Below are 25,060 nucleotides of genomic sequence, written 5' to 3' on the forward strand. Positions count from 1 at the left end.
ATGTAAATTTTAATATTGCTGTTGTGAGGTGAAAATACCAAAAGCACTAAATCGGCTACCAGCCATCTTGCGAAAATCACACCAGTTATAATTTAAATCTGATTTCAGATTAACACCCTCACATACACCAACAAGGCGATGTCCAAAGCCATCAGCCTGAGTTGGGGTTGGATGGCACAATTGGTTTGCACACTTGTAGTTACAGTCAATAACAGAAGATGGTTGGGGTATCACATCCACAAGCATACCAGGCCCACTCATTGCCTCACCGGTATCCTTGGAGAAAGGTCAGGCATTCAATCAGTGATGAGTTAAGCTGGTTTTATGCCATGGGTCTGCAGTTTAAAGGAAAACATTGCAAGCATTTCACCTCCTTTCATTACTCATTTAAACAGACCAGCTATTCAGTGCACCAGTTCAGCCGTTTATATTCAAATCTCTCATTTATGCTGCTAGAACATAGGATCATAGTAACGTAGGAGCAGGAGTAAGCCATTCACCCATTTGAACCTACTCTGCCCTTCAATTAGATCATGGCTGATCATCTATCTCAATGCCACTTGCCAGAGCTTTCCCCATATCCCATTCGTGTCCAGAAATCTATCGATTTCTGTCTTGAATAGGCTCAATGACTGAGCTTCCACAGCCCCCCTGGGCGAGAAAATCCCAAAGATTCACCACCCTCCGAGTGAAGAAATTCCTCCCCCTCTGTCTTAACTGGCCTGTCTCTTATTCTGAGATTGTGACCTCTAGTTCTTGAGTCACTAGCCAGGGGAAACATTCTATCTACATCTCAACTGTCACACCCTGTTTCAATGAGATCACCTGTCATTTCACAATGGTGCTGTGTTTTAGTTTGTTTTCTCGGATAGCTAGCACCTCGTATTTACATGACTAATTTAGGTTGCTCCATCTCCGTGGCAGAAGCACAGACCCACAAAACATGGATGTATGTTTGTACCTGCGCTAAGAGAGTTGTTATTTAAACAAAATGAGTCATGAATTAACAGGGGGTTGGAGTTTAAGAGCCGTGGGGTTATGCTGCAACTGTACAGGACCTTGGTGAGACCACATTTGGAATATTGTGTGCAGCTCTGGTCACCTCACTATAAGAAGGATGTGGAAGCGCTGGAAAGAGTGCAGAGGAGATTTACCAGGATGCTGCCTGGTTTGGAGGGTAGTCTTATGAGGAAAGGTTGAGGGAGCTAGGGCTGTTCTCTCTGGAGCGGAGGAGGCTGAGGGGAGACTTAATAGAGGTTTATAAAATGATGAAGGGGATAGATAGAGTGAACGTTCAAAGACTATTTCCTCGGGTGGATGGAGCTATTACAAGGGGGCATAACTATATGGTTCGTGGTGGGAGATATAGGAAGGATATCAGAGGTAGGTTCTTTACGCAGAGAGTGGTTGAGGTGTGGAATGGACTGCCTGCAGTGATAGTGGAGTCAGACACTTTAGGAACATGTAAGCGGTTATTGGATAGGCACGTGGAGCACACCAGGATGATAGGGAGTGGGATAGCTTGATCTTGGTTTCAGATAAAGCTCGGCACAACATCGTGGGCCGAAAGGCCTGTTCTGTGCTGTACTGTTCTATGTTCTATGTAACAGCAGTTGTTTGGAATCTGTCTAAAGAAACGGAAGCATAATGGGGTCTTTAAGTCGAAACTGCTTCATCGACCTTTGATTGACCGAATAACCTGGGAACCAAGGACCTAAATGACCATATCTGACTAACATTTAGTTATTCTGCTGACTGAAGAATTAATTGGCTACAATCAATCTAACTCCACTAGAATTTATCAAGTCAGAGAAGTGTTTCTTACCTGCTTGATTTGCATTTGCAAACAGGGCTTTAAAGTCTTTCTTTGGAACCCTTTGTAAACTTTTGATGTAATTTTTAGCCTGTAGAAAGCAAAAATATAATTTGACTGATGAACACACAATTTTACAGGCAGCATGCGAGTATTGAATCGTTAACTAATGGCTCCCCAATCACTTTGTTTCAGCTTGTTCCAAGATCTCATTGAGATTCCATTTTGTCTTGGTAGAAAGAAATTTTATAACATTTCAAAAACCCACATTTTTATTGGGAAATGTAAGTAAAGAAGTTTTACTTCTTGTAAGTCATAAGTTGTTAAATTGTTAAAATACTTGATTACACATTTGGAAAACTGGAAATATCATTATGGTCTTAAAAATGCCTACTTCTATTTCAACTGGAAACATCCTTTTGTTAAAACATACACATCTCTTTACTACTTCCATTAAAATCAAGTCAACCATATTTGCAACATGATGGAATTCCTCTGTTCAATTTGAAAATTAAAATAGGGATTTGTTGGTGTTCCACCTCTTGAAGCTATTTTCAAGGGTGGGATTCTTTGGCCTCCTCGTGGCATCTTTCTCATAGTTGGGGGCAGCGGTCATTGACCCTATTCCACGCTACCAAGGAACCTGTGGCAGGGGGGGTGTGCCATCGATGGGACCCGAAGATCCTGCCAGCATGAACAGCCGGCAAGTTCTGGCCAAAGTCTCTGCTTCGCTGATGTGAAAGTCCCAAAATGTGTATGTCCCACGTTTCACGCTGGTGGGGAAAGGCAAATGCTCAACCTCAGGATGTCGCTAACTACTTCACAAACAGCAAAGTACTTTTGAAGATGATCAGACAATTTCTTTTTTCAGCATCTAGGTTGGGGGATCAACATTAGCCACTAACCTGGAGAATCCTTCTTTGAATAGGGTCGGGGTGTCTTTTCAGTCTACCTGGGAGGGCAGATGGGGCCTCAGTTTAGATGTCTCATCCAAAAGACAGCACCTCCAACAGCGTAGCACGCCCTCAATACTACACTGAAATGTCAGCATGGACTAATGGCATAATTCCTGCAGTGGAACTTGGACGCTCAATCTTCTGACTCAGGCAAGATTGCTATGATTGAGGGAAAGCTGACACCTAATTGTTAATGCTGTTAATTTCTCTGGTTTAAAATAACTTCAAAGGAGTCATTATTTTGTATATTTAATAAATAGATTAACATCATCATTTTCAACTGTGCATCACTCATATGAAACCCCCTTAAGGTTTTGACTATTAACCCTCAGCGTTGGTACGAATTAGTAGATAAAACGCTATGCATAATTGAATGATGATTTCTGGTTAGTACTCCCATCATTTTATAAGTAACATTCACTTTAACCATATACATTTTGACGGAAATGCTGCAAGAATGTGCCTCACTGATGTCGCCACATTTAAAACACTATATTTAAGTCAGTGGCATCACTAAAAATATCTTTGACACTGCATCATATTTGACATTACGTAGCTTCCTATAATAAGTGCAAGGTGTAAAGAAATTGATTCAGTCTCAGATTTAAAAATACACATCCATCAGAGCTCAGCTTTTCTCCAGTCCGTCCTTGCCGGCTCTTGTTGTGCGTCTGTTGTTATGGTAACCCCTCTCTGGTACTGAACCTTTTTCTTGGAGCAGTCAGGAACAAGAGTAAATCTAATTAGCAGCTCATGGTGCATCACGACCCAAACAGGAAGTGTATCATTAACTGAAATTTGCACAAATAATCTGATGTCATCCAATCTACATCTTAAAAATGACCCCCGTGCCACATTTCCGCCAAGTTTCCTTCGGGTGCTCCGGTTTCCTCCCACAGTCCGAAAGATGTGCTGGCTAGGTACATTGGCCATGTTAAATTCTCCCTCAGTGTACCCGAACCGGCGCCGGATTGTGACGACTAGAAGATTTTCACTAACTTCATTGCAGTGTTGATGTAAGCCTACTTGTGACACTAATAAATAAACTTAAAGAAAATATTTTACTGATTTTGCTTTCTAACATTGTTAGAAACGTAGATCATTCACTACAATCATCAAAGTAACAAAAAAACAAATGCTTGCATTTATATAGTGCCTTTCCCAAGCACTGGTACTTCAGAAGTTTAGTCATTGTTTCAATGTAGGAAACATTGAAGCAAATTTATGCACAACAAGCTCTAACAAACAACAATGCGATAATGAGTAGATAAACTGTGTTTACAATTATGGTTGAGAGATAAATATTGGCCAGGACACCGGGGATAACTCCTCTGCTGTTCTTCAAAATAGAGCTACAGGATCATTTACTTCACCTTAGGTGGTGGTGACGCTGGACCAGTAACCCAGAGACCCAGGGTAAAGATCTAGGGACCTGGGTTCGAATCCCACCACAGCAGATGGTGAAATTTGAATTCGATAGAAATCTGGATTTAAAAGTCTAATCATGACCATGAAACCATTGCTGATTGTCCTTTTGGGAAGAAAATCTGCCGTCCTTACCCAGTCTGGCCTACATGTGACTTCAGACCTACAGCAATGTGGTTGACTCTTAAATGCCCTCTGAAATGGCCTGGCATGAATGATTAATAAAGAGAAAGAAGGCCTTTGGGACCTTGGTTTAACATCTCATCAGAGATAAGCACTCCAATGATGCAGCACCGTGTTGGAGTGTCAATCTTGATTTTTTTAATGCTTTAAGTCCTGGAGTGGGACTTGAATGAACCAACAACCTTCTGACTCAGAAGCGAGAGTGCAACTAACTGTACCGCTGCTGACATGGTCCTCAAACAATTTGTGCAGGAAAATGTGTGAACAGCTATTAATTCATTACCATTTAAACATTTGGAGTGAATGGCCTTGATTTTAACTCCCTAAAAACCCAATCACATAGTCACAGAGTTAAAATTGAGCCTATTTTCACTGAGACAATCCCATTCCCATGATTGAGATTTCATATAAGGCTGGAAAATGGAGTTGTGGTGCACAGCATCTATGATCTAAATGCAGGCTTGATAGGCTGATCAGCCTGTTCATTTTCCCAATGTACCTGTGTTATCTGCTGGCAGACTGTGTTTATAACTGCTTCTTTTTGTCATTTTTATGTAAATGTTGTGGCCAGTAGGGTGGCACAGTGGTTAGCACTGCTGCCTGACAGTGCCAGGGATCCGGGTTCAATTCCGGCCTCAGGTGACTGTCCGTGCAGAGTCTACACGTTCTCCCCATGTCTGCATGGGTTTCCTCCAGGTGCTCTGGTTTCCTCCCACAGTCGAAAGATGTGTGGGTTAGGTTGATTGGCCATGCTAAATTGCCCCTTAGTGTCCCAAGACATGTAGGTTAGATGGATTAACTGACATGTAAGGGGATAGGGCAGGGGAGAGGGCCTGGGTAAGACACTGTCAGAGAGTTGGTGCAGACTTGATGGGCTGAATGGCCTCTTCCGCACTGTTGTGATTCTACGATTCTTCTATTTTAAGTTTAATTTATACTGGACAATGTGCTGGGCTGAGAACTGCCAAAAGGGACAGTATTGATCTGCAATCACAATAGAGAAACTATTAACCAATTATAATGTACTGTTTGTTACTTTTTAAGAGGTTTAAAATGTTCTGCTTACCTCTTGACTTTGCAGCTTCTGAACAAAGTCTTGTGTGGGCGTACCTGTTATTTTCATGATTTCTGTCAGTTGATCTAGATCTATAAACTGCATGTCAAGGACCATGTGCAATGAACCATGTAAACTGTATGGCAAAAAACCCCTATGTACAATTAAGTTAATTAAACACCCTATCCCTCTGTAATACTACACATCAATCAAATGTCCAAGGTATTATCTATCACCTGTGAGAGGCAGACACAGTCAATCAGGAGTACAATGAAGAGTCAAAGAAAGATTTGCATTTATATAGTGCCTTCTATAAGCCCCCCCTAAATGCCTTACAACCAATGTAACAGTTTTGAAGTACAGTCACTGTTGTAATTTAGGAGATACAGCAACTGTTTTGTGCATAGCAAGCTCCCAGAAACAGCAATGTCATAATGACCAGATAACCTGTGTTTTTGTGATGCTGATGAAAGACTAAATATTATCCAGGACACCAGGAATGATTCCTTTATGCTGAGATGGCTTCTACATAGAAATGATGATGCCACCACATCAGGGGCAGATTAACACCAGCACCCTGGCCTAGTGATTTCTTGGGCACAGGAGAGTCATGTAGTTGATATGATGTACATGGACTTTAGCAAGGCTTTTGACAGCATCCCACATGGCATACTGGTTAAAAATATAAAAGCCCAGAGGATCTCGGGGAATAGCAAGCTGGATATAAAATTGATTCTGGCAGGAAACAAAGGGTAATTACTGGTGGATGGTTTTAGGACGGGTTGTTCCCAGTGGGGTTCTGCAGGACACAGTACCAGGACCCGTGTGGTATATATTAATGACTTGGGGGCGTAAATGTAAGGGAAAATGATCAAGAAGTTTGTAGATTACATAAAAATTAGCCATGTGGTTGATAGTGAGGTGGATAGCTGGAGACTGCAGGGAGATATCAATGGACTGCTCAAGGGGACATAGCACGGTGGCACAGTGATTAGCACTGCTGCCTCACAGTGCCAGGAACCCAGGTTCAATTCCGGCCTCGGGTCACTGTGTGGAGTCTGCACATTCTCCCCGGGTCTGTGTGGGTTTCCTCCGGGTGCTCCCCACAGAGTCTAAAGATGTGCGGTTTAGGTTGATTGGCCATGCTAAATTGACCCTAGTGTCAGGGGGATTGGCAGAGTAAATACGTGGGGTTACGGGAATAGGGTCTTAGTGGGATTGTGATGCAGACTCAATGGGCCGAATGGCTGCCTTCTGCACTGTAGGGATTCTATGAAAAGTGGCAAATAGAATTCAAACCAGAGAATGGTGAGGTGATGCATTTGGGGAAGTCAAACAAGTGAAGAATTAAACAATGAATGGGAGGAAGTGAGGGATTTTGGAGTGAATGTCCACAGATCCCTAAAGGGTTGATAAAATGTTAAGAAGTCATATGGAATAGCTTATTGGCTGAGGCATTGAATGTAAGTGCAGGGAGGTAATGTTGGAACTAAATAAAACATTAATTGGGCCACAACTTGAGCACTGTCTGAAATTGTGGTTACCTCATTACAGAAAGAATGTACACCAGATCAGAGAGGTTACAGAGGAGATTTATGAGGATGTTGCTGGGACCGTAAAATTGCAGCAATGAAAGGGGAAAGATTGGATAGTCTGGGCTTGTTCTCCTTGGAACAGAGGAGCTGCTGAGGGGAGAGTTGATTGAGATGTACAAAGTTGTGAGGGGCTTGAATAGCGTGCATGGGAAGCACCGTTTTACCTCCACAGAGGGGTTAGTGACCAGGGAACATAGTTTTAAAGTGATTGATATAAGGAATAAAGGAGAGATAAGGAAGATATTTTTCACCCAGAGGGAGATAGGGGTCCGGCACTTCAAGGGTAGTAGAGGCAGACGCTCCCATCCCATTTAAGAAGTGTCTGGGTATGCTCCTGAAGTGCTCTAACCTGCAGGGCTAGGGACCAGACGTTGGAAAGTGAGACTAAGCTGGATGGCACGTTCCTCGGCCAGCTCAGACACAGTGGGCCGAGTGGCCTCTTTCTGTGCTGTAAACTTTCACTAATTCTACGACATTGGGAGAAAATCAGGAAGTAGAATTTGTAAATAAGTGTGGGGTGCATTTGCAGCTCCTGGGAAAGAACTTCTCATCGGAGGCAAGACTCCTTTTGGCACTCCACCTTTCTGCTTCCAATCTCGTGAAAACTGCTGCTGTGTTACAGTGTTCTGGTTTTATGCTTTTTACTCCCTGTTGTTTGTCCAGAAGTAACCTTTGTTTTAAAATAAAAGTGAACCTAACTTTACTCAGTAGGACCCAATTCTTTGTTATCCCACTTTAAATGAAAAAGGGTATGTATGGGCACTGGCTGGTAACAGATTAAACTGAGAGTGTAGATGTTCAGATTAAATTCCACGACAGAGAAAATTCCAAAGCAGCAAACCATCAATTCTAAATACACAACATAATCTCTCAAAGATAAAAGCAAAATACTGCAGGGGCTGGAAATCTGAAGTAAAAACAGAAAATGCTGGAAGTACTCAGCAGTGCCCATTGACTCTGTCTACACTTTTCCCGTTGCCTCGGAAAAGCAGCCAGCATAATTAACAACCCCATGCACCCCGGTCATTCTCTCTTTCACCTTCTTCTGTCGGGAAAAAGATACAAAAGTCTGAGGTCACGTACCAACCGACTCAAGAACAGCTTCTTCCCTGCTGCTGTCAGACTTTAGAATGGACCTACCTTGCATTAAGCTGATCTTTCTCTACACCCTAGCTATGATTGTAACACTACATTCTGCACCCTCTCCTTTCCTTCTGTATGAATGGTGTGCTTTGTCTGCATAGCGCGCAAGAAACAATACTTTTCACTGTTTACTAATACATGTGACAATAATAAATCAAATCAAAAAGGTCTGGCAGCATCTGTAGAGAGGAAGAGAGTTATGTTTTGAGTTGAACACAACTCTTTATAGTTCTGAAGAAAAAACATTCGACTTGAAGTATTGACTCTGTTTCTCTCTCCACAGATGCTGCCAGAGTATTTCCAGCACTTTGTGGCTTTATTTGCAATCTCTCCAAGGTCCATCTCAGGGTTGGGTAATGGTCTCCTTTAATGCTCAGGATGTATGCTACCAACAAGATGTACAGTGCACTCCCTGACATTTTGATTGACCGAACCCTATCCTTTCACCATAATCCTTTCTCAAGACCTATATACAGTGATTCATGTACCTCCTTTCCTGGTTGCTAAGGGATTGACACTATGCTTCTTTATTATCCGAGTGTGATTGTGGATTCTTCCAGCAACCAACATTTTCACATTATTTGTCTGTTTGTAATTTTTCATATTCTGTAACAGACATTTGGGAGGTTTTTGCATTGCTGGGGTTGCAAAGGAGTGCTCGCCCCTACACCCTTCAAAATATCCTTAGCCACATTGCCGTAGGAGCTTTTAACCTGACTGTAGATGCCACCCCATGGATGAAGGAACCACAGGCAGTGTGTGAAGATTTTTGTAAGGGTACAGAATATTGTGGTGTGGTTCCTCATTTCATCGAATTGTAGAATCAGAGAAACTTAGAATCAGAGAAAGGAGGCCATTCAGCCCATCAGGTCTGTGCCGGCCAATGAGGAACCATCCATCCTATTCCACTCTCCTGCTCTTTGTTCGTAGCCTTGTAGGTTGTGACATGTCAAGCGCTTTTTAAATGTTATCAGGGTTTCTGTCTCTACCACCTTTTCAGGCAGTGAGTTCCAGATTAGCACCACCCTCTGGGTGAAAATATTTTTTCCCTTCTAAACTTCCTGCCTCTTTCTTTCAGTCTATGCCCCCTGGTTCCTGCCATGAAGATGGAGTCTGGCCCAAAATTTAAAATTTGATGTTGTTGCTCCATCCAGGGGGGAATCCGTTTTTCACCAATTTCCAATCGTTTGCACTGATATCAGGAAAGGAACAGCGGAAATGTGAGACGCCATTTTCCTTGAGTTTACATGGGCCCTCCGCAAAGGTTATGACAGATAAATTTTATGAAAATTCACCCCAGAGTTTATACAAGGAAGGACACATTGGTCTTGTCTCCCAGATACTGCTGGGGATGCTGTTGAGTATCAAGGCAAATAAAACTAAAGCAGGTTAGCAATTATTATGATAGAGGCAGACAAAATTGTGGGCCACTTAGTGTCTTGATTTCCCATTGCTGAAAATAATATATTACTTAGCCATTCACTGTCAGTGTTAGACTCTGACTATAATTTACTCATTACATTACTGATCTGAGCAAGGTTCCTCATCAATTACTTAAAAGCTCCAGCTATTTCCTGAGATCTATTTAGATCTCCACCTGTTATTGATTAGCAGAGAGAGTCTGTCATAGTCGCAAAGGATACGATCGATGCCTTTAAAAAGAGGTCGGCTTGTAATCATCTCTGCCATGATGCAGCCAACAGACCAAATATCGACTACAAATTATAAATGATAGAAGGTTATTAAACATGTCGAGGTGAAATTGCTTTCATATAGTCAACAGTTTGCAATATTGGAAACAATACTTTATTAGTTTTGATGATTTAACAGTTTAATAAATACAGAGGGCATGCATTCTCAAACACGGGGGTTCAAAACTAACTCGAGAGGGGAGAGGTCTGAGAGTTCAAAACCAGTCAGGGGGAAGAGATTCGAGAGTTCAAAATTAGCACGAGAGTTCTGACAGTTCAAAAGCAACGTGAGGGGGGGGGGGGGAGAGAAGTCCAAGAGTTTGAAACCAGCGCAAGAAGAGAGAGGTCTGAGAATTTGAAATCAGCCAATTGAGTCTGTGAGTCGACTACACTTGGAGAGATAAAATAAAAAGTGGTATGGCAGCAAAACAGGTAAACGATTCATGAGTGATTCTTTTGCTCATTTATTCTGCAAAATTCTGGCACTTTGTAGCAAATGTATTTTTACAACTTTACTAATACTAATTTAGCATTACTTACAAGTAAGTTTACCAGCAATAATAAAGCTTATTGAGAGTACAGGGATTTATTAATTAAAAATTAACTAAGAAAAAGCTAAATTAATTAACACTCAACTAAAATGGCAAGGCAGGTGATATGTTGAGACTGCAGAATGTGAGAGCTTTTGGATGCCAGTGTGATCCACAGCGACCAGGTCTGCACTAAGTGTAGGCAGCTGGAGGAACTGTGGTTCAGAGCCATGCTGGAGGCCAAGCTATGAAAACTGCGATATATCAAGGACGGGGAAAGTTAACTGGACACTTTGTTCCAGGAGGCAGTCAGACAGATCCCTTTGGCGAGGGTCTTCTGATTTGATCGGTGGTCAGGGACAGGAAGGTGTGACTCTGAATGAGGCAGATAAGGGAATCATAAAAGGTAGAAGTGGAGGAGCCTCAGTTTCTGCAATTGTCCAACATGTCTGAGGCTCTTGCAATCTGTGTTGATGAAAGTCGGGGCTGTGGGTGAGTGGACAAACTGACCATAGCACCACGGTGCAGGAGGCCATTCAAGTTTGGGTGGGGGGGTGTTAATAGGAATGAAGTGTTAGTAGGAGACAGAATATCAAGGGGAAAAACACAGTTCTCTGTAGCCGAGAGCAAGAATCAAGATGGCTGCATTGACTGCCTGGTGCCAGGGTTCAAGACATATGCTCTGGGTCTGGACAGGAACTTGCAGTGAGAGGGGTTGGAATCCAGTGGTCATGGTCCACTTAGGTACTAGTGACATATGTAGAACCAGGGAAGAGGTTCTCCTGAGGGAATATGAATAGTTATGGGCTAAATTAAAAAGCAGAATCTCAAAGATAATCTCTGGATTATTACCTGAGGCACAAGCGAATTGGGTAAATCAGATTAGAGACTTAAGTGTGTGGCTCAAAGATTGGTGTGGGAGAAATAAGTTTTGATTTGAAATGGGATTTGAAGGGGCACTGGCACAATGACCTCAGTGCCAGGGACCCGGGTTCGATTCCGGCTTCCGGTCACTGTCTGTGTGGAATTTGCATGTTCTCCCCGTGTCTGTGTGGGTTTTCTCTGGGTACTCGTTTCATCCCACACTTCAAAGATGTGCAGATTAGGTGGATTGGCCATGCTAAATTGCCCCTTAGTGTCCCAAGATGTGTAGGCTAGGTGGATTAGCCATGGTGTGGGATTACATGGATATGGTGGGAGAGAGGGCTTGTTTAAGGCACTCTGTCAGAGCGTCGGTGCAGTCGCAATGGGCCAAATGGCCTCCTTCTTCACTGTAGGGATTCTATGACGCCAGCACTGGGGAAAACGGGAACTGTATAATTGGGACAGTCTTCACCTGAACCATACTGACCCGAGTGTTCTGGTAAATCGTTAAACTAAGGTTCCAGTGAGGGCTTTAAACAAAATGGTGAGGGCAAGGGATCAAGTCTGAGAAGATGTGATAAATTAAATAGAGAAAACAAGGCAAGAGAGCAAGGTAGCAATAAGGGAAATGGTGATCAGAGAATGGGAGGAAGGAACAGAGTGTAACAGTGCAGCAGCAAAAATGGTAAGAGGTTGCAAAAATAGGAAAAAGAAAAAACTAAAGGTTCTGTATCTGAATGCATGTCGAATTCATAACAGATGAGTCAACAATTAAAATGTATGATGTTTAAGTTTATTTATTAGTGTCACAAGTAGGCTTACATTAACACTGCAATGAAGTTACTGTGAAAATCCCATGGACGCCACCTAACCAGCACATCTTTCGGACTGTGGGAGGAAACCAGATCACCCAGAGGAAACCCATGCGGACACGGGGAGAACATGCAGACTCCGCACAGACAGTGACCCAAGCCGGGAATCAAATCCGGGTCCCTGGCGCTGTGAGGCAGCAGTGTTAACCACTGTGCCACCAAGCCCTGGCTGCAAGATGACAAAGACTGGGACCTGAATATTCAAGGTACATGACGTTTAGAAAGGACAAAAAACTTGGAAAAGGTGGAATGGTAGGTTGTGAATTAAGAATGACAGCTTGTGTGAAAGGTGCAGTGATAATCATGGATGATTTTAATCCACATATAGATTGGACGAAGTAAAAGGTAACTTGATAAATTTATAGAGTATTTCCAAGATAGTTTCTTAGAGTAGCACATTCAAGAGCCAACCAGAGAGCAGGCTATATTAGGGGTGAAGTTAGATCAGGTGAGAAGAGCTTGCCTGATTTAACGGCACTCTGCGCAATTTCATAATGCTGGCAAGGATTCCACAGCCTGCTGGAGGGGGCGGAGCCTAAACTCCGGCAACATTGGCATTCTGAGACAGGGGTGCCATTTTTAAAGGACTCCCTAATCTCAAAGTTTAATTAAAGGCCCACTCCCCTCTATGGACATTGCCTCCTTGGTGGATCAGGGGAACACCCCACCCGACGCGCAGAAGGTGACCTCCCAATGGAGGAGGGTAACCCTCCTAATTGGGGGGGCGGCACAGTGGTTAGCACTGCTGCCTCACAGCGCCAAGGACCTGGGTTCTATTCCCGGCTTGGGTCGCTATGTGGTGTCTGCACATTCTCCCTGTGTCTGCGTGGGTTTCCTCCGGGTCCTCTGGTTTCTTCCCACAGTCTGAAAGACGTGCTGGTTGGGTGCGTTGGCCATGCTAAATTCTCCCTCAGTGTACCGGAACAGGTGCTGGAGTGTGGCAACTAGGCGATTTTCACAGTAACTTCATTGCAGTGTTAATGTAAGCCTACTTGTGACATTAATAAATAAACTTTAAAAACTTTAAAACTTTAACCCCTATGACAGATTTCCCTGACAGTGGGCAATGCCCAGCTAAGTCCCTCAACTGCCTGGACCTACAGGCACCTCTGCACCCCCAGAGTAGTCATTGAAACTGGTTTTGTAAACCAGTATGATTTGCGTCAGTATGACATCACTCCACCAGGTGGATGGAGAATATGTCGTGGGTGGACATTACAGCATCAAGGCCTTTAACAATATGTTAAAATATCATAATGTATGGAAATTGGGTTCATGCCCTGATCATGTCATCAACGGGCGGGGGGAGTGGGGTGCAGGGAAGATCTTACACTGAGATCTTGCTGGCGCAAATCCCATTTTGACCACTCGAGATTTTTATTCATTCATTCATGGGCCATAGTCGTCGCTGGCTGGCCAGCATTTATTGCCTACCCCTAGTTGCCCTCGCTCAGAGGACAGTTGAGAGTCAACCACATTGCTGTGGCTCTGGAGTCACATGTAGGCCAGACCAGGTAAGGATGGCAGATTTCCTTCCCTAAAGGACATTAGTGAACCAGATAGGTTTTTCTGACATTCGACAATAGTTTTATGGTCATCAGTAGATTCTTAATTCCAGACATTTTTTATTAAATTCAAATTTCACCATCCGCTGTGGCGGGATTTGAACACAGGTTCCCAGAACGTTAGCTGAGTTTCTGGATTAATAGTCCAGCGATTAAACCACTAGACCATCACCTCCCCAGTGGCCATTATGGGATGTGCACTCACGGCTTACAGGGCCGTGAGATCACGGCCTAGATATGGTAATGTGCAATGAGACGGGATTAATTATTGACTTCATAGTGAAGGTAGCAATGATCATAATATGATTGAATTTCACAGTCAGTTTGAAGGCAGGAAAAGTGGATCTAAGGCTGGTGTTTTAAACTTAAATAAGGGCAATTATGAGGGCATGAAGACAGAGCTGGCTAAAGAGAACTGGGAAATTAGGTTAAGGGATGGGTGAAGGTGATAGCAATGCAGTGGCAGACATTTAAGGAGATATTTCAGAATATTCAGCATATTTATATTCTAATGAGAAAGAAAGTGAAGCATGCATCATTTGTGGCTAACTAAATAGGTTAAAGTATCAAATTGAAAGAAAAAGCATATAATTCCACAAAGATGAGTGACAGGTCAGAAGATTGTTCAGAATATAAAGAATGGCTAAAAGATTAATAAGGAGGGAGAAATTAGAGTATGAGAGAAAGACGGCTAGAAGTACAAAAACGGATACTAAGAGTTTCTGTAGGTATTTGAAAAGAAAAAGAGTAAGTAAGAGTGAGTGTTGGTCCTCTAGAGAGAGAGTCTGGGGAATTAATACCTGAAAATAAGAAAATGGTGGATGAATTGGACAGATATTTTGCATTTGTCTTCACTGTAAAGGATAGAACATAACATAAATAAGAACTAGGAGCAGGAGTAGGCCATCTGGCCCCTCGAGCCTGTTCCGCCATTCAATAAGATCATGGCTGATCTTTTTGTGGACTCAGCTCCACTTACCCGCCCGCTCACCATAACCCTTAATTCCTTTACTGTTCAAAAATTTATCTATCCTTGCCTTAAAAACATTCAATGAGGTAGCCTCAACTGCTTCACTGGGCAGGGAATTCCACAGATTCACAACCCTTTGGGTGAAGAAGTTCCTCCTCAACTCAGTCCTAAATCTGCTCCCCCTTATTTTGAGGCTATGCCCCCTAGTTCTAGTTTCACCCGCCAGTGGAAACAACTTCCCTGCTTCTATCTTATCTATTCCCTTCATAATCTTATATGTTTCTAACATAAGAAGTAGCATTCCAGAAATAACTGAGAGTCATCGGTAAAAGGGAAGAAGGAACTTAAAACAATTACAACTACCAAGGAACGGGTAATTTAAAAAATATATTCAAACTAAATGCTGACAAGGTCCTGATTTGACTTCCTCCCACGGTCTTAAAGGAAGTGTCTGCTGGGATAGAGAATGTATTGATTTCAATTTTCCAAAATTCCCTCGATTCTGGAAAGATCTCATTGAATTGGAAAGTAGCAAATATGATCCCTCTATTCCAGAAAGCAAGAATCTACAGGCCAGTTATCTTAACATCTGTCAAAGTGAAAATGCTGGAATCTGTTATTCAGGAGGTTATAGTGGGACACTAAGAAAATCTCAATGCAGCGTCAACAATGGATTTGTGAAAGTGTTTAATGAATTCATTGGAGATCTTTAAGGAAGTTACAAGCACATGAATAAAGGGAAACCTGTGGACATGTTATACCTGGATTTCCAGAAAGCATTTGACAAGATGCCGCATCAAACATTGCTGTGTAAAATAAAAGCTCATGGTGCAGGGGCTAATGTATTAGCTGAGGACTAGTTAGCTAATAGGAAACAGAGAGTAGGCACTATTGGGCCATCTTCAGGTTGGCCAGATATGATGAGTGAAGTGCCACAGGAGTCAGTGCTGGGGTATCACCTATTTACAATTCATATCAATGACTTGGATGAAGAGACCGAATGTATGGTTGCTGATGGCACAAAGATTGATAGGAAAGTAAATTATGAGGAGGAGGATGTAAGGGATCTACAAAGGGATGTAGATAGGTTAAGTTCATGGACAAATATTTGCAGGATGGAGTATAATATGGCAGGAAGAATAGAAAAGCAGCATATTATTTAAATGGGAAGAGATTCCAGAACTCTCAGCTCCAGAGGGATCTGGGTGTCCTGGTACATGAATCAGGAAAAGTTAGTATGTCGATACAGCAAGTGATTAGGAAGGCAAATGGAATGTTTTCATTTATTGCAAGGGGAATGGAATACAACAATAGGGATGTTTTGCTACAGTTGTATCGGGTGTTGGAGTACAGTTTACAGTATATTCCTTATTTAAGGAAGGATATTGATGCATTAGAAGCAGTTCAGAGAAGGTTCACCTGGAATGAAGGGTTATCTTATGAGGAAAGGTTGGACAGGTTGGGCTTGTATCCATTGAAGTTCCGAAGACTGAGAGGTGACCTTATTGAAATATACAAGATCCCGAGGACTTGACAGGGTGGAAACTGAATGGATGTATCCCCTTGTGGGAGAGACTAGAACTCGGGGATGCAGTTTAAAAATAAGGGGTCTCCTGTTTAAGATGGCGATGAATAGATATCTGTTCTCTGAGGGTTGTAAGTCCTTGGAACTCTCTTCCCCAGAGAATGGTGGAGGCAGGGTGAATGGATTATTTTAAAGCAGAGGGAGATAGATTCTTGACTAACAAGGGAGTCAAAGGTTATCAAGGATAGGCAGGAGTGTGTCAGATCAGCCATAATTTTATCGAATAGTGAAGCAGGCTTGAGGGGCCGAATGGCCGCCTCCTGCTCCTAATTCACATGTACGTAGGGCCTCAACACACACGGCTATGTCCAGCTATCTTACAGCTGTTGTGGCATTTTAACGTGTCAAGCTTCCCTCCTCTCCCACACTTTACACCTACATGAGAGTGGGGATAAAGTCACTTGGCCCAAAACTCCTGATTGCACCACTTTGACCCAGTGAGGGCCCAACAGGAATTTTGTGCTCTTCAATGGAAGAACTGCCTACAGAGAGCATGACTAATGTTGGCAGCTTGACCATTGAGTTTAAGGTAGGCTTGGCCACAAAAATGGCGCAGGCCATTGTTGAACCCTTTGGGTGGGTGTGACACACGGTCCCCTCAATTTCTGTCTCCCACCCCACATACATAACGTACACTCTTTAAAACAAGCTTATTGTACAATAACTGAGAGAACATCAGGCACTTCAAACAGAATGTGCCAGTTGTTCATTATGGCGTTCTACTCAAAAATGAGAGATTCTGATAATGGAAAATAAAGTTCAGGATCTGAATGTTACGTGAAACAGCGAGCGTTATTTGCACATGCTTCAGGTTAATCAGTTTCTCACACAAATAAAACATGAATGAAACTGCAAAATAAACCAGAGAACCTTTCGTTCCTGCAGCGCTGGAACAAAATGGAAAATAGTGATTTCACATCTCTATTAAATACACTGATAGGATATAAGATTACCTGTCTGAGTATAATGCATCCAGTTAAGTATTACCTCTGGGGCACGATACCATCTGGTAACCACATAACCAGTCATTTCATGATCTGCGTGTCTCGCCAACCCAAAATCAAGAATCTATAATCCAAAGTGAAGAGCTTTAAAAATGTCACAAGTCAAACACATCCATTTGTTACTGTACTTCTGTACAATAAGACCAGAAGATACAGGAGCACAATTAGGCCATTCGGCCCATCGGGTCTGCTCCGCCATTCAATCATGGCTGATAAGTTTCTCAAACCCATTCTCCCTCCTTTTCCCCGTAACCTTCGATCCTCTTACCGGTCAAGAACCTATCTATCTCTGTCTTAAATATAGAATCCCCACAGTGCAGAAGGAGGCCATTCAGCCCATCGAGTCTGCACCAACAACAATCCCACCCCAGGCCCTATCCCCACAACTCCACATATTTACCTTGCTAATCCCTCTAAGCTACACATCCCGGGACACTAAGGGGCAATTTAGCATAGCCAATCAACCTGACCTGCATATCTTTGGACTGTGGGAGGAAACCGGAGCATCAGAGGAAACCCATGCAGATATGGGGAGAATGTGCAAACTCCACACAGACAGTGACCTAAATCAGGAATTGAACCCAAGTCTCTGGAGCTGTGAGGCAGCAGTCCTAACCACTGTGCCAACATATCGCCCTAACTCAATGACCTGGGCTCCACCGCCTTCTGCAGCAATGAGTTCCATACATTCACCACCCTTCGGCTGCAGAAATTCCTCCTCATCTCAGTTCTAAAGTGTCGTCCCGTTACCCTGAGGCTGTGCCCTCGAGTCCTCGTCTCTCCTACTAATAGAAACATCTTCCCCACGTCCACTCTATCCAGGCCTTTCATTATTCTGTAAGTTTCAATGAGATTCCCCCCTTTATCCTGCTGAACTCCACCCATTACAGACCCAGGGTCCTCAAACACTCCTCATATGTCAAGCTTTTCATTCCCAGGATCATTCTCGTGAACCTCTTTTGGACCTTCTCCAAGGCCAGCACATCCTTCCTTCGATACAGGGCCCAAAATTGCTCACAATATTTGAAATGTGGTCTGACCACATGTGTACAGAATGGGGAGAAAGGACACAGGAATTGGGCCGTGTGATAACGTGTTTGGATGAACCTTTTTTTTGTCTGTTATTTCATGAAGATATTAATGCATTTGAAATAAATGGTTTGATAAAAGGCAAGACCAAAGAATTTCACATGAATATGTTAACATGTTGGTTAATAATTTATTTCCAAAGAGAGAGCAATTTTTATCAGCATATACATCTGGAGCACTCAGCAATTTGATCCAACTAAATGGAAATGGCAGGAATTGAGGAGCAGTAAGATCATCAAGCTTACAGCACTGAGATGAGCAGATAGCTACTCCTGTATTCCAAGAATTAATTATATCATAGGCATTAACGGAGAACAATCATGATAGTGTAAAATCATGGGCATTTTTAACTCTGTCTATTGGAAATCGGGTGGTAGTGGAGTTAAAATCCTAATGGTGGACATACTCCACCATCTGGAAGTTCCCATCCAAGTCACTCACCATTCTGACTTGGCAATATATCGCCATTCCTTCACTGCCACACCCAACTGCCCTCTGGGGATACTTATACCACATGGACTGCAGCGGTTCAAGAAGGTGGTTCTCAAGGGCAATTAGGGATGGGAAATAAATTCTGGCCTAGCCAGTAAAGCCCCACCTTTTATGAATGAATTAAAAATATATTGCCTGCTGCCATATTTTAATGGGTGACCTAGACACTCACCAGAATCCATGCAAACTGTGGTCTCAGGATACAAATAAGATTTGGATGCAATCTTTAAGTATTTATCCTTTCATGGGATGTAGGTTTCACTGGCTTGGCCGGCATTTATTACCCATCCCTAGTTGCCTTTGAGAACTTGGTGGTGAGCTGCTGTCTTGAACTACTGCATTTCATTTTGTGTAGGTGCGTCCTGTTAGGAAGTGAGTTCCAGGATTTCCAGCGACAGTGAAGGAATGGCAATATAGCTCCATGTCAGGATGGTGTGGGGCTTGGAGGGGAATTTGTAGGTGATGGTGTTCCCATGTATCTGCTCCTCTTGCCTTTTGAGGTAGCAGAGGTTGCAGTTTGCAAGGTGCTGTTGAAGAAGCCTTGGTGAGTTATGGCAGTGCATCTTGTGGGCGGTACACACACTGCTGCCACTATGGGTCTGGGGGGGGTAGGGTGTTGGAGTGAATGTTTAAAATGGTGAATGGGGTGCCAATCAAGCAGGCTGCTTTCTCCTCTCTGGGTCTCGAGCTTTTTGAGTGTTGGGGCTACATTCATCCTGGCAAGTGGAAAGTATTCCATCACACTCCTGATCTGAGCCTTGTAAATGGTGGAAAGGCTTTGGGAAATCAGGAGGTAACTTGCTGTAGAATTCCAAGCCATATCTTGTATGGCTGTTCCAGTTCAATTTCTGGTCACTAGTAACCCACAGGATGTTGGAGATTCAACAAAGGCAATACCATTGAATGTCATGGGGAGATGGTTAGGTTCTCTCTTGTTGGAGATGAACATTTACTGGCATTGTGTGGCATGAATGTTACTTGCCATTTATCAGCCCAGGCCCTGAAGGTTAGTAATAGCCTACTGGCTGCGGCATCAACATCCTGCTCAATACAATCTGGGGGGGTTGGCGGGGGATTGGGTGGGGGGTGGGAGTGGGTTGAGGCGGGGGGGTGCGGAGGTCGGTGGGAGGTGCGATGGGGCCTGAGGAACAGTCCTGGAAAGGTGTGTTAAATTATTTCTATGAAATGGGAAGGAGCAGATGTGTTCCTTTGCTCTTCTCCAGAATAATATGTCCCGCTGCAACTCTGTTACCACACAAAGAACAAGAACAATACAGCACAGGAACAGGCCCTTTGGCCCTCCAAGCCTGCGCCGCTCATGTGCCCAACTAGACCATTCGTTTGTATCCCTCTATTCCCAGTCTGTTCATGTGGCTATCTAGATAAGTCTTAAACGATCCCAGCATGTCCGCCTCAATCACCTTGCTTGGCAGTGCATTCCAGGCCCCCACCACCCTCTGTGTAAAATACGTCCCCCTGACATCTGTGTTGAACCTTGCCCCCCTCACCTTGAACCCGTGACCCATTGTGTTCGTCACCTCCGACCTGGGAAAAAGCTTCCCACTGTTCACCCTATCTATGCACTTCATAATTTTATATACCTCTATTAGGTTACCCCTCATCCTCCGTCTTTCCAGGGAGAACGACACCAGTTTACCCAATCTCTCCTCATAGCTAAGACCCTCCATACCAGGCAACATCCTGGTAAACCTTTTCTGTACTCTCTCCAAAGCCTCCACGTCCTTCTGGTAGTGTGGTGACCAGAAGTGGACGCAGTATTCCAAATGTGGCCTAACCAACGTTCTATACAGCTGCAACATCATATGCCAACTTTTATATTCTATGCCCCGTCCAATAAAGGCAAGCATGCCATATGCCTTCTTGACCACCCTCTCCACCACCCTCTCCACCTGTGCTGCCACCTTTAAGGATCTGATAAGACAATACAATATGTCATGGCTTTTAACACTCTGAGTCGGCATGCAAAAAATATTGTGCCCTCTGCTTTGCCAGTTTTAAAATTATATGTGTTGTATTACAACCCAAATATCAAGCTTACCTTTAACTCACAGTCCTCATTGATGGCCAGATTTCCTGGTTTAAGATCCTGGCAACAGATCAACCATAAAGACAGAAGTTAAATAGGAAAACAGATCTTTGCTAGTTAGAGTTCCTTGTGAATTTTTTAAAAACTAGGATCCTGCAATCGCCCTAATTTCAGTGCCACAACTGTGATGGCACTGCTGCCTCTGGAAGCTCCTCAAAAGGGAGTCTTCCTTGGCATCTCTGGGAGCAGTGGCACTGCCAACAATAAATACATAGATTATTCTTGGCAGCTGTCAAAATTCTGGCCATGTGTGGTCTGAGCTTTCAGGCCATCCATACAGATTAGTGTTGGGGCTTTCCTAACACTGGGCCATGCAGGTCCTCATTGGAGGGGATCTAAATTAGAACAAAACATCCTTACCTTAAGAAAGCTAAGCTCCATATAACACATCTTTCCTTCAAAACAAATAAGGTAGAATTGTGATCCCTCCAACCCAACCATCAATGATTCTAACATGGCAATAAGCTGCTATATATATCATCAGGTCATGCATATGTTCTATGACCCATTTGTGATATTGGACCCCCGCAAGTTTTTGATTTGCCACATGATAAATTTGACTAACAGCTCATGATGCTAATTGGGCCTCCAATGCAGCATAAGGGAACTTGCTAGATTGAGCATCGCATCTTATTTAAAATCATGAATAGATGTTGCTAAAATGATGTGATGCTCGAGATATTATCTTTGGCCTGGTAACCCTATCCGAATGGAACTTTGTAGTGTAGGTCCAGCAAGTTATTTCTAAAAACATGATGTCCAGATACATTTCAGTCCTTTCTGTAATTGTTCTGGGGCAATAAGATTACAATGATTGTTTTATGGTGTTAGATATCATACAGTGGTTAGCTCTGCTGCCTCACAGCGCCAGCGACCCGGGTTCGATTCCCAGCTTGGGTCACTCTCTGTGCGGAGTCTGCACGTTCTTCCCATCTCTGTGTGGGTGTCCTCCGGGTGCTCTGGTTTCCTCCCACAGTCCGAAAGACGTGCTGGTTAGATGCATTGGCCATGCTAAATTCTCCCTCAGGTGTACCTGAACAGGCGCCAGAGTGTGGCGATTAGGGGATTTTCACAGTAACTCCATTGCAGTGTTAATGTAAGCCCACTTGTGACACTAATAAATAAACTTTAAACCATGCAGGATGACTTACCCTGTGGATGATCCCGGCAGAGTGGATGTACTGTTAAAAAGAAAAGAAGGTTTAAGTCTAATTTAATTTAAATAAATCCACCTATTTGGCTCAGGTCAGAGATTCTTTCCACTACAAAGACTTCACCATTAGAATACAGAAAGCACATCTCTGGATGCCTTACTCCATTTATTGACTGGCATTTTTTGTGGATTCACGTTCATTAACAGAGCTAACAGAATGTGCACAAATCCAATATAATAAATAAAAGCAAATTACTGCGGATGTTGGCAGCATCCTCAGTAATTTGCTTTTATCCAGTGTTTAACTCACTGCCACTTCTCTTCCAGGAATGCCTACCCTGAAGAAATACTGCTCTTCGCTCCGACAGGGGCTTTGACAAAGGGTCCTCTGGACTCGAAACGTCAGCTCTTTTCTCTCCTTACAGATGCTGCCAGACCTGCTGAGATTTTCCAGCATTTTCTCTTTTGTGCGCAAAAATCCAATTTTGGTAAAACAACAAATAGCCGCTCTACTTGCCTGACAAGCCAGGAGCTTGGGGAATGTTAAAACTTCAGTGCTTCTCAGCATTTACTGCACTTAAAATTTCTAAGACATCATAGTGCCAAAAGGAATTAACATACCAGTTTATTATCGATTCTTGTTAATGTAGGCCACAAATTTTGGGCTATTTCTGTCCTTGCAAGACAGCAAGCAGGGGAGAGGATTATAAAATTGAGCTTCACGTGGTGCCACACCCTGTGCCTACATGCCCTGCCTCGCTGCAATTTTACCCAGTGACGGGACACACTGGGAGGCCCAACTGAGGCTACCTAAGGTCCTCCTCCCATCGCTGCTGGAATATATTATACCCACAGTGGGGGTAGGTCAGTGCACAGGTGTCCAAGTGCCCAGGAAACCAGGTGAGTTGGTGGTTGCAAATGTTGCAGGGGGTTCTTTTTCTAGCACTCTGCTAATCTGCACTCCAAGGACACCCCCCCCCCCCCCCCCCGCCAAACCCAGGTCTCTCCTCCGTTGTGTTTCCCCTCCTTCCAGCTGCGTCCACCTCAGATCTCAGCCCCTCATCAAGGCCTACCAGCCTAGTCTGAAATCTTGGACTTATCTTTAAGCCCGGCATCATCGCAAGACACTTTCCTCCCGGATTGGCTATACTTCCAACATTGGCCATTGCTCCCGGTGGCGCTCCTGGGACACGAGACCATTAAATGTCTGCAGAGTGAACCCACCGAGCGGCGCGGGGGGGGGGGGGAGGGGGGTGGAAGTTCACCTACAACCTCTACACCAGGGGATAGGAACTCCACTCCACATTAAATTCAGCCTCTCATGTATGTCACCCATTTACATTCACAAAATTTGCCAACCAATACTGATTAAAAAACGTAAAACGTAAGATTAAGAAGTTTGTGGGTAGGGAGTTTCAGATCTTACAGGTTGATATCCTACAAATACAGTACAAACTGAAGTTACTTAGTTGATGAAATGAACACATTAACTAGAAGTTGGAATGGTTATTGTCTCTGTGTCCTTTGTAAAAAAACCACTTCAAAGCAAAAACTCTATTTTGTAAGTTCCTGTTGGCTAAACACAATTCTGAGAGACAATAATTGAAAGAACAGAATTAAAATTCGACACCTACCTAACCTCAAGTCAATTATGCAACAAGCCAGCTGCAGATAGCACTGTGCTATGAGTGAGCTGCACTTGCAAATGCAAGTCACTCTTGTATGTGGGTGCATGGAGCACCGGTGGCAGCATGTTACAGCTCTGATATTTTTGTGTTCCAAAAACTCTTCAAAACCCCCATTTTTGACCATACTTTTGTTCATCTCTCTTAGTTCTTCAACTGCTTAATGCTCATCAGCCACTTCTCCTCTGGCAGACGCCTATGGATATTTTCTACATTAAAGACTCTACAGACATGAAAGTTGTAGTTGTATTAAACTTTGTAACTTCTCATTCACTGTCACTGAAACTGCAAAAAAAAAGGCTACTCTTCTCAAAGCCATCCTTCATTTTATATGAATACAAAGAACAAGTATATTGAAATAAATCGTTGCTCAGTGTACATTGCTGCAATGTGTGCATGATGACCAGGTACCGTGGTGTGGTGGTTGTATTATTGAACCAGTGAACCACAGGGCTATAGAGAATGAAGTCAAATTGAAAATCTGAATTAAGTTGAAATAAAAAATTGACAAGTCTAAAAATAGCCACGAATTGTCAATAAAAATGTTCAACATTCTCTCTGGCGAAGGTCCTGCTGTCCTTACCAGTTCTAGTTTACACCAAGCTTCAGTTTTTTTTATTCATTCATGGGACATGGGTGTTGCTGGCTAGCGAGCATTTATTGCCCATCCCTAGTTGCTCTTGAGAAGGTGGTGGTGACAACTGAGTGGCTTGCTAGGCCATTTCAGAGGGCCATTGAGAGTCAACCACATTGCTGTGGCTCTGGAGTCATATGTAAGCCAGACCAGGTAAGGATGGCAGATTTCTTTCCCTAAAGAACATTAGTGCACCACATGTTTTTTTCATGACCATCGGCAGTGGTTTCATGGTTATCAGTAGATTCTTAATTCCAGATTTTTTTTATTGAATTCAAATTCCACCATGTGCCATGGCACGATTTGAACCTGGGTCCCCAGAACATTAGTTGAGTTTCTGGGTTAATAGCCTTGCGATAATACCACGAGGCCATCACCTCCCCAATTTGTCCCACACCAATATAGTTGACGCTGCTCTGAGAAGCCAACCAAACAGTTGCATCACAATTCATTCCCACCTTCACAAGCCAAACATCAGACAAAACAAGGGATGGACATCAAATTCCAATCTTGCCAGCAACACCATGCCCCCAGAATAGATAAAAACAAATTAGTTTGTTGTTTTGAAGTATGCTTTTGGGAGAGGAAGAATTAAAATAATGGGCAGTATTTTCCAGATGTTCCCATCGGTGGGAGCTCCCAGTCCCACC

The 25,060-nt window shown here is 43.3% G+C and overlaps 2 protein-coding genes across 2 annotated transcripts in view; one reads left to right on the forward strand and one right to left on the reverse strand.

Moving 5' to 3' along the window:
- Positions 1–25,060, forward strand: part of LOC144507962 (uncharacterized) — a 70,747-nt gene that overhangs the window by 23,938 nt on the left and 21,749 nt on the right. The window lies entirely within an intron of this gene.
- The window catches only part of LOC144507964 (mitogen-activated protein kinase 12-like), a 70,206-nt gene that overhangs the window by 6,556 nt on the left and 38,590 nt on the right, over positions 1–25,060 (reverse strand). Inside the window, exons 5-10 of the mRNA XM_078235574.1 lie at positions 22,090–22,119; positions 20,891–20,938; positions 17,200–17,314; positions 9,813–9,884; positions 5,444–5,523; positions 1,826–1,904 (exon numbers count right to left, since the gene is read on the reverse strand). Of these exons, the coding sequence (XP_078091700.1) occupies positions 1,826–1,904; positions 5,444–5,523; positions 9,813–9,884; positions 17,200–17,314; positions 20,891–20,938; positions 22,090–22,119 (424 nt within the window). The remainder of the gene's footprint in view (positions 1–1,825; positions 1,905–5,443; positions 5,524–9,812; positions 9,885–17,199; positions 17,315–20,890; positions 20,939–22,089; positions 22,120–25,060) is intronic.

This window comes from Mustelus asterias, chromosome 19 (genome assembly GCF_964213995.1).
Source record: "Mustelus asterias chromosome 19, sMusAst1.hap1.1, whole genome shotgun sequence".
NCBI lineage: Eukaryota > Metazoa > Chordata > Chondrichthyes > Carcharhiniformes > Triakidae > Mustelus > Mustelus asterias.